This window comes from Carcharodon carcharias, chromosome 5, assembly GCF_017639515.1.
Source record: "Carcharodon carcharias isolate sCarCar2 chromosome 5, sCarCar2.pri, whole genome shotgun sequence".
NCBI lineage: Eukaryota > Metazoa > Chordata > Chondrichthyes > Lamniformes > Lamnidae > Carcharodon > Carcharodon carcharias.
Window position 1 is genome coordinate 185250681 of NC_054471.1, and position 13864 is coordinate 185264544.

Genomic DNA, 13864 nt, shown 5'->3' on the forward strand with positions numbered 1-13864 from the left:
TCCTGCTTTCTCCTATGCTCCCCCATCCTTTACCCTCCCCAAGTCACCCATTTCCTTTCCCCCATCATCACCTTCCTCCTCCACTCCGTGACCTATCAGCCCCAACCCTTTTCTTTCGGGGATGTCCAGGTGAACGTGCACATTCCCTTCCTACCCAAAAATCCCGCCCCCATCAACATTAACCTCCCTGACCTCCTCCTTCCCACCCCCAGGATCCGTGCCTGCCTCTGAGTTCCCCACCAACCACCCTCGCTGTCCCTTTTATCAATACAGTCGCACCCTCACCCTCCCACCCTACCCTCACTCTGCTCTCACTCATCCTCATCATTCCTTCATACCACACCCACCCTCAGTTCACTCCCCAGGAGGCAGTCATGGACTCATCAAAGCCTCCCTTGCATGTTCACCCTGACATCCCACCCTTAGACTCCTTCCCCCCTTGAAATTTCTTCCCCTCTTGGAACTCCTTCTCCCTTGGAGCTCCTTCCCACCTTGGAAATTCTTCTCCCTCCTGAATTCCCCCAAGGAGCTCCTTCCCCTCCCCTCTACCCCCCGCTTAGTCCTTCCTCTTCTCTGACTCCTTCAGACATTTCTTCCTCTACCCTTACTTCTTCCTCCACCCTTACTCTTTCCTCACCCCGGACTCCTTCCTCCTCCTGCACTCCTTCCCCTTTCCACACTCCTTCCTTGCCCTGGACTCCTTCCTCCTCCCACGCTCCTTGCCCTCTCTGGATTTCTTCCTCCCCCCCCCTTACTCCTTCCTCCCTATGGACTCCTTCCCCTCTCTGGACTGCTTCCCACCTCCAAACTTCCCTTACCCCTTCCTCCCCCTTTACACCTACCTCCCCAATTGCCATATTCTCCCCCGTTACCCCCTCCTCCCCCATAGTCCTTACCCTGCCCCCCCTCGCAACCTCACACCTAAAACCTTCATTCACCCTTCCCAACCTCAATCCCCCTGACATGTTCATTCCCCTCCACTCCCCCACAACACCTTTTCCTCCCTCAGTCAATCCTAGCCTTCCTCTCCCATCCCCGGTACATCTTCCTCTCCCAAACACAGCTGGACCTTCCTCTCCGCCCCTCAACCATCATTTGTTGTGAGCAGACCCTCAACGATGACTTTCCAAATTCCGTGAGCTGCTTCACGGCAGAGCCATGTCCATGAGAATCCACTCAGCATGCCATGGACAATCCTCCAGGGTCCCATTGCTTTTGGGCTCTAGCGTCCTCTGCTCCTCGAATGTCCACAATGTGAGCAAGACCCCTGGTGATAAGTCCCAACTTCTGCACGTCACACATGTCAAGATGTATTCTGCACCGGCGAGTTTTCCCACTGATGTGGGTGGATGATCCAGCGTGGGGGAATAATTCCGGTATGCTGGGCTTATAATGGTGTACAAAAAAATTACAATGAGGGTCCTGATATCCGATGGTATGAAATGCAGCCCACCATTGACAGGCAGAGTGGATGATTGCAAACTGGTATAATGACCTTGTGAAACCAATTTTTGGCCTTTTCATCATATTGCAAGCTCATGCTGCCAAACACGCCTGACACCAATGGGCACGGAAACCTCCACCCATGGGTGTTCAGCGGTGGTCAAACAGCGTGGCAGCAAGACTCAGTACATATATGACAGGTTGAACATCCTTAGATCATGCTACATGGCATGAGATGACCCTCAACGTTCTGGTCAAACCACAACAAAGCCACAGAGTTAGGGAATGTTGAAACTGCAATGTGTTAACTGCACAGAAAGGCTTTGAAGAGACAGTGCAGAAATAATGCTCAAAAAGAGAACTGGGAAGCAGACGGATCCCTCATGGTTAGATTGCAGCACTTGGCCTGCCAGTTCAGTGAGTGGGACAAAGCATCAAGAGCATCAGCACTGGGTTAGCTCAGTCAGGAAAGGTGAGTGACCAGGTTGTGGGCTGGATCGATAGCGAGCAAGGGAGAGTCAAACAAAAAATAAAATATGAAAAGCTCATAAAAATTGGGACTGTGAAGGTTGCAATTATAACAGGCGGAGATTCGGAAAAGCACCCGAAAGTGGCCACCGCAACACTCATCCCAGGTACTATAGCAGAAGGAATGTCGAAGGGATATTGTCAGAATATCCACAAAATTCCCCAGTTTGAATTGAGATGCTGCTGACCTAGTATCCTAATGCAAAATGTTCAAACAGCGCACAGAGCAATGGTTTCTTGATTCAGGTGTATCTGAACCAGACAAGCAAGCCATAAAAACTCACCTAGCAATTTGGAATGAATGTCTACACGGGCTGAACACATCAGGTTTAACAGCAGAAGAGCTAAAGTATTCCCAAAAGATATGGACTACGTTGGAAGGCCAGTTCAGAATCAGGTTAAACTTCCATATTCATCGACTAAAGTTCATGTCTTTTTGGCAACAGCCCACAGAATCCATGCATCACTTCTTCAGCAGATGCAGGTGTTAGGGGGAAGGAAGTAGGTAAGAATTTATGGTAAGGGAGAATTTATTGAAAAGGAATGAATTACTTAAAATCTCCAGGCAACCAGGGCTACCAAGTACATTGGCAGTTAAAGGTTACCAAATGAATCTTGCACAGCCTTAGGGCCTGCAAACAACAGAAAGGCCTTGGGAGCCGGACTGCAGTCAGAGCACTGGCAATAACAACTAAGATTAAGTGTGCTCCTCAACAGATTGGGGGGGGGGAGAACAGATGGTCCCAGCTTAGATAGCAGGGATGGTCTCTGCCTGGGTGAAAATAGGGACATACGATGCATGTACCTGTTACAAGATGTCTGTTTAATGTAAACCTATAGGTCGACGAGATTGGAATCTGGAAATTGTTCTTGGACGTGACCAATAATGTATAAATATGTTGAACATTTGTAATTTAGCAGAGTGCTATCTCAAGCTGCATTGAGATGGTTCTCCCCTTGCTATTGCTCGAATAAACGATCGTGACCTGTACCTGAGAGTCCATTTGTCAAAGTGACCACAACACAGGGAAAAGGGTATATACTGTGATTTTTCAAATGCAGAGCTAGCAGAGAGAATAGTTGATTTGGTGATTGCAACCACTTCCATGGGTGCATTGCAGGAAGATATGCTAGACAAGCACAAGCATCACTCAAGGTGGACATAGCTACAAATGGACCTTTGCAGGTCAACAAAGCTTCCAGGTCCTAAGCACAGCCCCAGTTGTTCACACACTTACTCACATGCCCAAACCTAGCAAGGCATGTGGAAGGTGTGGCCTTCTGCATACACCAAGGAAATGCCCAGCTTCCTAGCAATTCTCAAATGTAGACAGGCCAAGCAAGATCTACACATTGCAATATTGCATATGAAAGCGACACCTTTAACTGCAACTATTCCAGTACTGGCAGAGCTCATGTTTGGCAGACTAGTGTGTACCTATCTACTCACTCTACCCAAACTACTCTCTCAGAAACTAGAGGGCAACTAAGATGACTAATGTGCATGAAAAAAATGCGGGAACAGAATTGCCAAGTTTACCATTGAGACAACAAGTTCGCATCCAGGATCCCACAGAAGGCACATGGCAACCAGCCAAAATGATGAAATTTTGTTTGGAACCAAGATCCTATTAAGTTATTACACACAAAGGCACGATGGTGAAACGTAGCCGAGGACAAGCCAGATCCATTCCAGCACCTCAGCTCTTATATGGTCCTATTGCAGCTAGAACAAGATCCCAAATGCAACCAGGAATAACATCCAAGAATGACAATCCCACAGATCACTGTGAGCAATTAAAAACACCTCCAGACAAGGTTACCGTTACAAAATCTGGGCACATCAGCAGATTACCTCTAAGCTTTACGGACTCATAGATTTATCACTTATGTAATGGTAACTAAACAGGTATTGTAAATAGTTATACTTCTTTGGAAGGGGGGGAAAGTATCTTTAAAAAGAAAGGGGGATGTTGGAATATGCCTTTAAAGGATTGCAGCATTACATCACCAGAAGAGAAGTGTCATGTGATCCAGTTTTTAGTTTCACGTTTGCTGTTAAGCAGAGCACAGCACAGACAGCCCTGCTGCTGCGTCTTCGAGCTTTCTATCCATGTATATCTGTTCTCATGTGCTGTCTTAACAAATGAACCCGCAATCCGTTTATCCAATCTGAGGGTCATCTCAGATTACCTTTCTTAACAGATCATTCTTCCTGTGCAAGGAAGGAATTGTAGTACAGTGATTATGGTACTGAAGTGGAGCTCAGTGGTCATGAGTTTGAATCCCACCATAACAAGTTGAGAAGATGACTCGCAGAAATCTGGACTAACATTAGGAAAATAGCCATGAAAGCTCCTGCTTTGTTTTAAAAGCAAAACCAGGTGATATTTAATGCAAATGATGGTGGTCTTGTGAGCCATGTCAAGTCCACTCAGGCACTTGACAGGCCAGTGGTAGGCTTTCCTCAGGGTCAAGGACACCTTGGGCAGAAGTCCCACCCACCGAGAGCTGCTGGGGAGGCGGTGGCTGCTGCTGGTACAACACCAACCTGAGGCCTCGGATTGTGGAAGGGCCAAGGCCATTGTTGAGTGATGGTGAGGGCAGGGTCACAGGATGGGGGTTGTAGGGGAAGGGTGTAAGGGGGGTCAGCATCAAGGGTGGAGGAGTGGCTTTCAGTGAGCCCCCCTTCCTGATATCATGTCCCTTGATCAGGCACTGAGTGCCTTTGAACATGGCCCCCACCTCCACCCCCAGGGAGCCAGCAAAGCTGGCAGGCAACTACACACGGGTTTGCTTGTTGTGCTTCCCACATGGCGAATGCCCCCACTCACTGCTAGGTTAACACTAGCAGCAGCAGGCCAAGGTTCTTAAGTGGGTATTAATTGCCCACTCAAGAACCTCAACTGGTGGCAGGGCAGGAAGACATCGGGGCCCTACCTGCTACCCTCCTGCCTGATTAAATGCCCACCCCACCACTGAACCCGCCACAAGGGAGGGTAGTAAATTACACCCTAGGTCACTAATGCTTCTCTGGAAAGAAATTTACATGCATGCCTAGTCTGATGTACCTTAGTCCTATACCAAATGGTTATCTCCTAATGCCCTCTCTGAAGTGATCCAGCGAGCCTTTCAGTTATAAAAAACATTCACTCAACAACACAACTTGGTATTTATAAAGCACCTTTAACAGAGCGAAATCTTCCAAGCTTGGGTTTTATCAAACAAAATTTGAAACGAAGCCACATAAGGAGATACTTGGACAGATCATCAAAAGTTTAATCACAGTGGTAAATTTAAGGAGTGTCATAAAAGAGGAAAGCCAGGTAGCAATGTGGAGATGTTTAGGGAGGAAATTCCAGAGTCTAGCATCTTGACAACTGAAGGCACGGGCGCCAATGGTGGAACGATTAAAATTGGAGATGCTCAAGAGGCCAGAATTGAAGGAGCACAGATATCAAGATAGGCCATAAGGCCTGGAAAAGAGATAGGGAGGGGTGAGGCTACAGAGGAATTTGAAAGCAAGGATACGAATTTTAAAATCCAGGCGTTATTTAAACGGGAGCCATTGTAAGCCAGCAAGCACAGGAAAAAGCCTGCCCCTATCTTCTTAGGGCAATTAGTGAGCACCAATGTGACATTGTCAGCTTCAGTATCATCAGAGAATAAATAAAATAGTGAATTTTAACATGCTGTATAAATGAAGGGAGATGGTGGCATAATGTGATATAGCATGAGTGTTGGAGTCAACAGTTTTCAGGTAAACTCCAAATGAATCTGTTCCTGTTCTTTTGGGAGATCTTGATTCTCATTGACTTTATAGCAAATTCTACACACTTGGAACAGACTTTGTGAAAAGCAGACTATCCATGCTGGTGAAATTGCTTTGTGGAGTTGCACATCCGGAACATGTCTAAGTTCCATCTCTAATTGTGGAAATTTCCTTGTACAAAAGCAAACATACAATCCCTGTAATAAGATGGGGAAAGAGAATTTTTTGGAGCAGGAAGGATCAGTAAACAACAGATGCTTTACGAGTCCTTCTGGATGATTCAGAATGGTAATCACCAGTAAGGTTGCAAGTGTGGTCTTTGGTCTGCGCTGAGTTAGCTGATTTAACCCAGTGCAGTTTTGGAATGAGCAGTTTGGCCAGTGCCATTACCCTCAGGACCCTGTCCTAAAGGGGAAAATCAATCAGGTTCTGTCTGTCTTCATTGTTATCCAGTACTTCATGCTGGAAATACACCCATTTGAATATGATGTAAGGGCCTCAATTATGAGACACCCTGCTCTCCCTGTTCACACGATGGGCAACGTTCCATAATTGTGCTCATATGTGATTTTTTGAAAAAGCTAGCAGTGTATCGATGGCTGCTGCTGCCTAGCTGACATACCTCATCGCAGGACCAAAAAGGTTTCTCAGAAGGATGTAGGCCTGGAAGAGGTAACAGGGATAAGAAGGAGCAAGGTCATGGTGGGACTTGAAACAAAGATGAACATTTTAGTATGGAGTCCAATGTAGACCAGCAAGCACAGAAGTGATGGGTGAACGGGATTGCAAGTTAGGATATAGGTAGCAGAGTGTTTGATGGAATATGGGAGACCAGCCAAGTCAACAGTGATGTAGGCAAGGCTAGAGATATCCAAGAAACGGGTGAGAATTTTACAAAAATAGGCTGAGCGAGCATGGGGTGCCAGGGCCTGGTGTGGGGATGGGGCGCTGGGGATATGGAGTGAACCAGGGTGCCAGAGGAGCCAGAGTCTACTCACCTTTCTGTGGGTTGAATTGGGATGTGAGCCTGAGCAGGCTGTATAACTTTTAGGAGCAGCTCTAAAACAATCCACTGTAAAAAAAAACAGTGTAAATGCTGAGCAATCAGCCAAGGTTCCCAATTCATAGGTCCTGGCACAACCATCAGCGTGGGATCCTCCGCAGCTCATTCGGGCACATGGAACTTCCAGGTGTGAGCATAGGTGAGCTCCCCAGAAGTTGCGCTGCAGTTGGGGCCCTCAAGGACTGGTGAATTTCTCAGGGTTCACTATTGTCGGGGCCGTAAGATCCAGGCCAATGTGTTTTTCGATGGTGTTGCTGAGGTTCAGCATTGAGATGAGATATGCGGGAGGAAGGTGGGGATTTTGCAAGAATAGATTTTTGGAGGGCTCCAGAGCTAACTTTGAGGGGATGGGGAGAAGCCATTGCAGCTGATTCTTTGGCTACTACTGAAATGGAGCCAGGAAAGGGCAGTCGCACCCAGCTGGGTGACAGAGAGCGTTGGAGGAGGATGGGGCATCAGCTCCATACAGTTAATATATACAGTACATCCCGTTTCATACAGTGCGATGAAACTCGAAAGGAAACTTACCTTAAGTTGGCTTCGTGAGTTGCAAGTCGGAAGTTGAGAGTTTGGAGGCCAGGAACTTCAGTTCCCAGCAGGCCTCAGGGTTTTGGCACACGTGCAGTTCATTCATGTTCACACTTTTAGGCCGGGAACCGGTCCTGCGCAGAGCGAAAGGAAGGGAAAAGGAGTGAAACCGCAGGTCAGCTGACTTGAACCGGAGCACCATTCGAGAGAAGGCACCCCAGGGAGCAGGACACCAGGAGGGGGATGGGGAGAAGGTCCCAAACCAAAGAGTGGGACAGAAAGAGGTCCCAGGAGTAAAGCTGAAAGAAAGGAGCAGGGAAATAGGCTCCGAATTAAAGGCAGAGCTGCAGGGAGCAGACTTGCAGCAAGGCGGGCTCAAGAGAAGCCCTGGGGGCTGGAGGAGGCAGCCAAGTGTTACCGTGGGCCAATTGGAGCAGTGGTGTTCTGCTTGGCGCGGCCAAAGATCTGAAATTGCGCTTGGAAGGTGAAGCTTGACTGTACTCGGACATCCAGGGGAAAGGAACCTTGGAAGGTGAGATTGAAATCCTGGCGATGGATCGGTGTTGAAGCCGTCCGAGCGGGAGTGACGCTCGGAGAGAATTCCAAGGCGAGATCTTCGAAAGTGGAGATCGGAAACCCTAGGGCGAAAGGCAGGGTTTCAGTGAGGCTGGTTGGCTCAAATGTGCCAACAATTATCCTCAATCAACTTCACAAAAACAGATTATCTTGCTGTCACCACAATGCTGCTTGTGGGAGCTTGCTGCGCACAAATTGGCTCCCATTTTCCCCACATTGCAATAATGGCATCAAAGATGACTTCTTGGCTGGAAGGTGCTTTGGGATGTCCTGGGCTTTTGAAAGGCACTATATAAATTCATCTTGTTTTCTTTGTGTTGCCTAGAATCACCCTACAAGCTGATTCCTTGTCAAATCATCGCAGGTCGTGACTTGCTACCAGAGAGAGAGAGAGAAAAAAACTTCCCAAAAAAAGTAACTCCTCCCCACCCCTCTGTAAACTCCACCTTTATTCATTCGAGGTAAAAGTATATTCACGGGCACCATCACATCTGGAGTTAAAATTATCTTGATGAACTGGCTTGAGTTTCGCTCTGAGTTTAATGATGTCATCTTAACTCATTCTGTGTGAAACTAGTTCTAACCAATTTCAACTCGCGTGGGTCGTTTTTTCTAATCATATCAGCTTAGCATCGACGGTTGGTCATCAGTATTTTTCCCCGTTGACCAGAATATTCGATGGCAAATATACTTACACAGAAAAGCTATTTCTACCTCCAAATTATAAAGTTATTATAAGCAAAGCCTCAGTTCCCTTTGTCCCAACTGCCTAAAAAAAAACCCTCCCCAAGTTTTAACCTTTGGACTCTCTGATAACTTTTGCAACTGCAATGAACTTCATAAACAGATTGGCTCAGCTTCACTGACTATATAAGGTGCACCAGAGCACAACTTAAGTTACTTCAGCAGGAGATCGTAAACCAGTTCAACATGGGCTTCAGCACGAAGCTCTTTTTCCTTTTGGTTTTCGGTAGCTGTGTTGCTGCACGTAAGTTTTCATTCATTTTTATCATAGCAAAGCAGGGCCCATCAAATGCGATGTAAAATACAGTCTGTATCGGTATCACGTTTTACTTGCTGAACAGTCTAATTTATACGCCATTTACATTGTAGCCTACATGAATGCCTTCCTGAGGACAGGCAGTAATTCGGATACAATTCTTTCGAATAGAATTAGTTAGAATTCGTTCAGATGAATTGAAAAAAAAATCACTTTACCCTCCAGGTCAGTGAGTGACTTCAGTTGGTTAATCTGTTAAATTCAAAAGATTTTAGTTTAAAAGCAGTATTCAATTGTACTCACCTTTTTATACTCCAGATTACTTGAAATATGTTAAAAACTAGGTTGCATTAAGATTTTTTTAAAAAAAAATCCTTTGACTTGATAAATATTTGACTTGTTTTTGCATCAGTGAGAGGCAGAACACTACTCGAGTGTCTGTGCTGTTTGGTTAGCGCGTTTCGTTAACGTAGAAACAAAACCATTGAAAGAGGAACTTGTTGAATGCTTTGCGTCAAGAATAGTAGCAGAGATCTTTGAAAGGAAAGATGCACTGTTAAAAGCTGTTAACTTTAGCTGTATTTGTTAAAAAAAATGCACATATAAATGTTTATTCTCTTTTCAGAAGGCAAACCTGAAGACAGAAATACACGCTGTTCAAGTAAGTCGTGCTGTATTAAATAACTACCTGACTATTTATTGTTGAAAATGATCTGATCTCAGTTATTAAATATTTGGGACCACCTTCTGGAAACCAGAGGAGACCAAATCGCACCTTGACTTACTTGGCATCAATCAATTAATACAAACCAGGAAATTTGATGGTTTGTACAGAACAGACTAAAAATGTTTAAAAAAATTGTCATTCTGAGGTGCAATCAGACCTGCAAGGAGGGTGTGAGGGGAATTCTGGAATTTGGAGTTGGGGATTCGGAGAACAAAAAAAATAAGTAAAATGGGGAGATACAACCCTCCTGCCTCCTGGGGACTGCCGCCTATGAAGGTGTGTGTGATTCTGTTTGTGGAAACTTGCCGTTTTACTTGGGAAGAGCGCCCGGCTGGTGGAGTAGCGCCGCCCGCTGGGGAACAGGAATGCTGCAGCCCCTACAGACCCATCCTGACAAGACATTTGTCAAGCAGCATCTGGATCTGTTGATCAGCATTATGGTATAAATCTTGGGGCGTGGCGTTGTTTTGGTTTGTTCAGCCTAATAATTACAACATATGCTTATTTTTCCCAATGTAGGGCAAACAACTCGCTTCAAAAATCTTAAGAAGTATTTTTACAACTATGAAGCTGAGACCTCCACTGGAATGGTTGGGACTGCAAACTCTCGCACCGGTGTCCATATATCCTGCAAGGTAAGTTGAAAGTTGCAGTCGATGTTTGCCTGCATATAGAACATCTAAATCCAAAGTTCACTAAAAGACAGTTGAAGAGCTCCCAGATCTTTACATATTTTCAAGTGATTAGTAGGCTGGAAAGATTGCTGGAGCCTATTCTTGATAACTTAGTATCTGTATCTATAATTTAATTTTTCCTTTGCTCAAATATATCTAACACAGTGATATGCTTCAGCTTAAATAATGTAAAAGATACAATTTCTTTGTCAAATGAAATAACCTGGCTTCTTTTCGACAGGTGGAACTTGAAGTTCCTCAGTACTGTTCCTACTCCATGCAGATAAATGCATGCACCCTGAAGGAAGTAAACAGTGTCAGTGCTGATGGAAAACCTAACTTTGAGCTTTCCAAGGACTCTGAAGAATTCCAGCAAGCTATGTCCAAGTGAGGAATTTTGGCATTTCTGAATCTTGATGTGGGAATTTCAGTGGAGCTTCTCATGTCATCTGTGATAGCATTAGCAGAACAGTCCCAGGCTGGTAAACTGGTGTAAACAGCAGTATACCGGGGCAGGCGGTTGCAGCACTTCTCCTGAAATTATTCCAGATGAGCAGCGGAGCTCAGCAATACAATCTGCTTTCTTTGTCTGTAAAAAAAAATGATGCTGTCAATGACTGCTTGTGATACAGGCAGCTGAATACTTAATACATTCCTAAGACATTCCTCTGTTCTTGACTTTACCAAGGTTTTAACTTTTTTTTATCATCCATGGGATGTGGGCTTCGCTGGCTGGGCCAGCATTTATTGCCCATCCCTAGTTGCCCTTGAGAAGGTGGTGGTTAGCTGCCTTCTTGAACTGCTGGAGTCCATGCGGTGTAGGTACATCCACAGGGCTCATAGGGAGGGAGTTCCAGGATTTTGACCCAGCAACAGCGAAGGAACGTCAATATATTTCCAAGTCAGGTTGGCGAGTGACTTGGAGGGGAACTTCCAGGTGGTGGTGCTCCCATGTGTCTGCTGCCCTTGTCTTTCTAGGTTGTAGTGGTTGTGGGTTTGGATGTGCTGTCTAAGGAGCCTTGGTGAATTCCTGCAGTGCATCTTTTAAAATAAATTAGTAAATACCACATTGAAAACAATTGACAAACCAGCTTTAAGTGCCTCTTCGCTATATGCTGCTGGTAGACTTTCTTTGTCCACTACTTCTTGTGACTGGTGGATGTCGCTTAGCTTACAATATAATTAATTTAGTGGGATTGTGGTATTAGGACACATTGGACCAGTCATAGTTGTGGCCCATTTAATATTTGAGGCCGACAGCTGCTTAGACTGTAACAGCCGCTGATGCATTGAGAGCAGAGCATGCCTAGCTCCTCCTCAACTTTGCAATGTCCAATTTCAAAGAGGCTCTCTTAAACAGGTCTTAACCTCTCACTTCTGTATGTAAGGACCTTTATCTTTAGCTGTCTAAAAAAATGGTTCAACCCAATTTCGGATATCTTTTAGGCATCCTTTGGTTGTAGCATTTTGGTCTTTAATACTGGCCCTAGTTGCGCTCATTTTACACATAAAACAGGTGCAATAAGGTCCAATTTCTAGGCCATCATAACTAGAATTCCCAAAAGGAATTTGGCAATCCTGGAATAATTTAAGAAATAATTTAATGCTGAAGAGGGGGACTTTACAGTCTTTCTGTATAGACGAACTAAAATGCATCAAGTGACTTCCTCCTCCTGTAATAATCTTGTGATATGGGAAATGACAATGAAATGGGATTGGATTAAGCAACCCATATGAAGAGCCAACATTGACTATCTCACAATGGACCAAATACTTGACTTCTAAATTTTATGAAATGCTTTTCCTCATAGGTATGAACTGAAATTCACAATACAGGGACACACGGGTGTCAATCTGTACCCAAACAGAAATGAACCAATCAATATTCTCAACATCAAAAGAGGAATCATTTCTGCTCTTCTGGTGCCTCTGGAGTCTAATGAAGATGTACAGACAGTTGACATAGTAAGTTTTTTTTTAATTAGCTTATTGCAGTTCAAGTGGACTTAATAAAGATTTCAAATGGATGCTCAGCTTTCAAATGTCCTTTCTACAGTGAACTTTCAACAATAAAATTACTTGCCCCAAAGCTGAAATGTTATGTAATGTCGAAGAGCATTATTAGCTGCCTCTACAGCTTGATGTAGAGTGTTCAGCCTGGGACTGAAACTGGTCAATGTTTAATTTAAAGTTAAGAAAATAAAGTATTTTTTCTTATGAGTTAATTCCCTGAAAATGTGCAAAATTGAACCCGTTTTGTTAGGTTCATTTGAATGTAAGCTCTCTAAGTTGAGAAAAAAAAATTAGGACGTTTCCAAAACTGTATTATTTTCATTAAGCTCGTGAAAAATGTACTTTTTAATCAAAATCTTTGAATGGTTTTCATTGACTTTCCTCAAAGAAAAAACAAAGTAGCAGGAAAAGAGAAAAGGACAAAACATTGCTGGCTTCATTTTTATTTGGGATGTTAATTACAAGAGGGCTTGGCATTAGCATTATTTTTTTTTCTTTTGAAGAAATTAAAAGCAAGTACACATTTATTAAAAAAGTAATTTTTTTTCTTTCCTTTGTGGCTCAGGGTACTGTGTATGGTAACTGCACAAGTGAGTTCACAGTGAACAACAGAGCAGGGAATGCAGCTACTCATATTACAATTGGAAGAGATCTTACTGCCTGTAATAGATTCACACCCATCATAGACTACAGAAGTCCTTTGGCTTTACTTACAGGAATGGTAAGAAAGTAAAAATACTTATTGAAGTGTGACTATTGTTAAAATACTGTATTTTTTTGTTGCAAATTCAAGTTTGATTATGTGACATTTCTTCCTTAAAAACATTTTATTTGTATACACAGCATACACCCCTGGCATCTTTGCTAAGTAGCAGTCAATCTTGCAGTTACTCCCTTGATGGGAAGAAACATGTAACAGAAGCCATTTGCAACGAAAAGCATGTTTTGCTGCCTCGTTCTCATAAGTAAGTTGTTTCACTAAAATACCAATTAATAGCTCTGGTTCACAGATCCTGCAGTAGATTTTAAATATATATATTTCAGCACAGTATAGCAAGAAAATACAAGAATATCTGCTCTGATAATTTTTTAATGTTAATGTTTTAAGGTTAATGAACTGCGTTTTAAAGGGTTTAGGATTTTTTTTTTAGTTTTACTCTCTGTAGATTTTGGGTTGTCTTGTGTGACACTGTTGTGTGTGTCACTATACACCAAGTTTAACCCTCCTAATGTGTTCCTAAAATTGGCATGCTAAAAAACAATGTGCTAAATGAAAATCACTTTCGTGTTAGGAAACATGTAATAAGGGTGGGTTGTGTTCCTGAGCTGTATTTTTTACATTAAAAGCCTATTGGCTGCCTTGAACCTTATTAAATCCTTATTAAATGCTTAACAACTTAAGAACTCTTAATTACTTACCAACTCTTGATAATTACTAACTCTTTCAACTTACCTCCTGCTCACCACTTCCCACTCACCACCTCTTTCGACTCGCCGCTTCCCTTCCTGACCCTCCCATTTGCCCCCTCTCCTGCGCGCT

At 43.9% G+C, this 13864-nt stretch overlaps 1 protein-coding gene across 1 annotated transcript in view; it reads left to right on the forward strand.

The window, feature by feature from the left end:
* apoba (apolipoprotein Ba) overlaps positions 1–13864 on the forward strand; it is an 87794-nt gene that overhangs the window by 14155 nt on the left and 59775 nt on the right. Inside the window, exons 2-8 of the mRNA XM_041187430.1 lie at positions 8758–8898; positions 9536–9571; positions 10157–10272; positions 10553–10698; positions 12123–12276; positions 12890–13045; positions 13168–13289. Of these exons, the coding sequence (XP_041043364.1) occupies positions 8758–8898; positions 9536–9571; positions 10157–10272; positions 10553–10698; positions 12123–12276; positions 12890–13045; positions 13168–13289 (871 nt within the window). The remainder of the gene's footprint in view (positions 1–8757; positions 8899–9535; positions 9572–10156; positions 10273–10552; positions 10699–12122; positions 12277–12889; positions 13046–13167; positions 13290–13864) is intronic.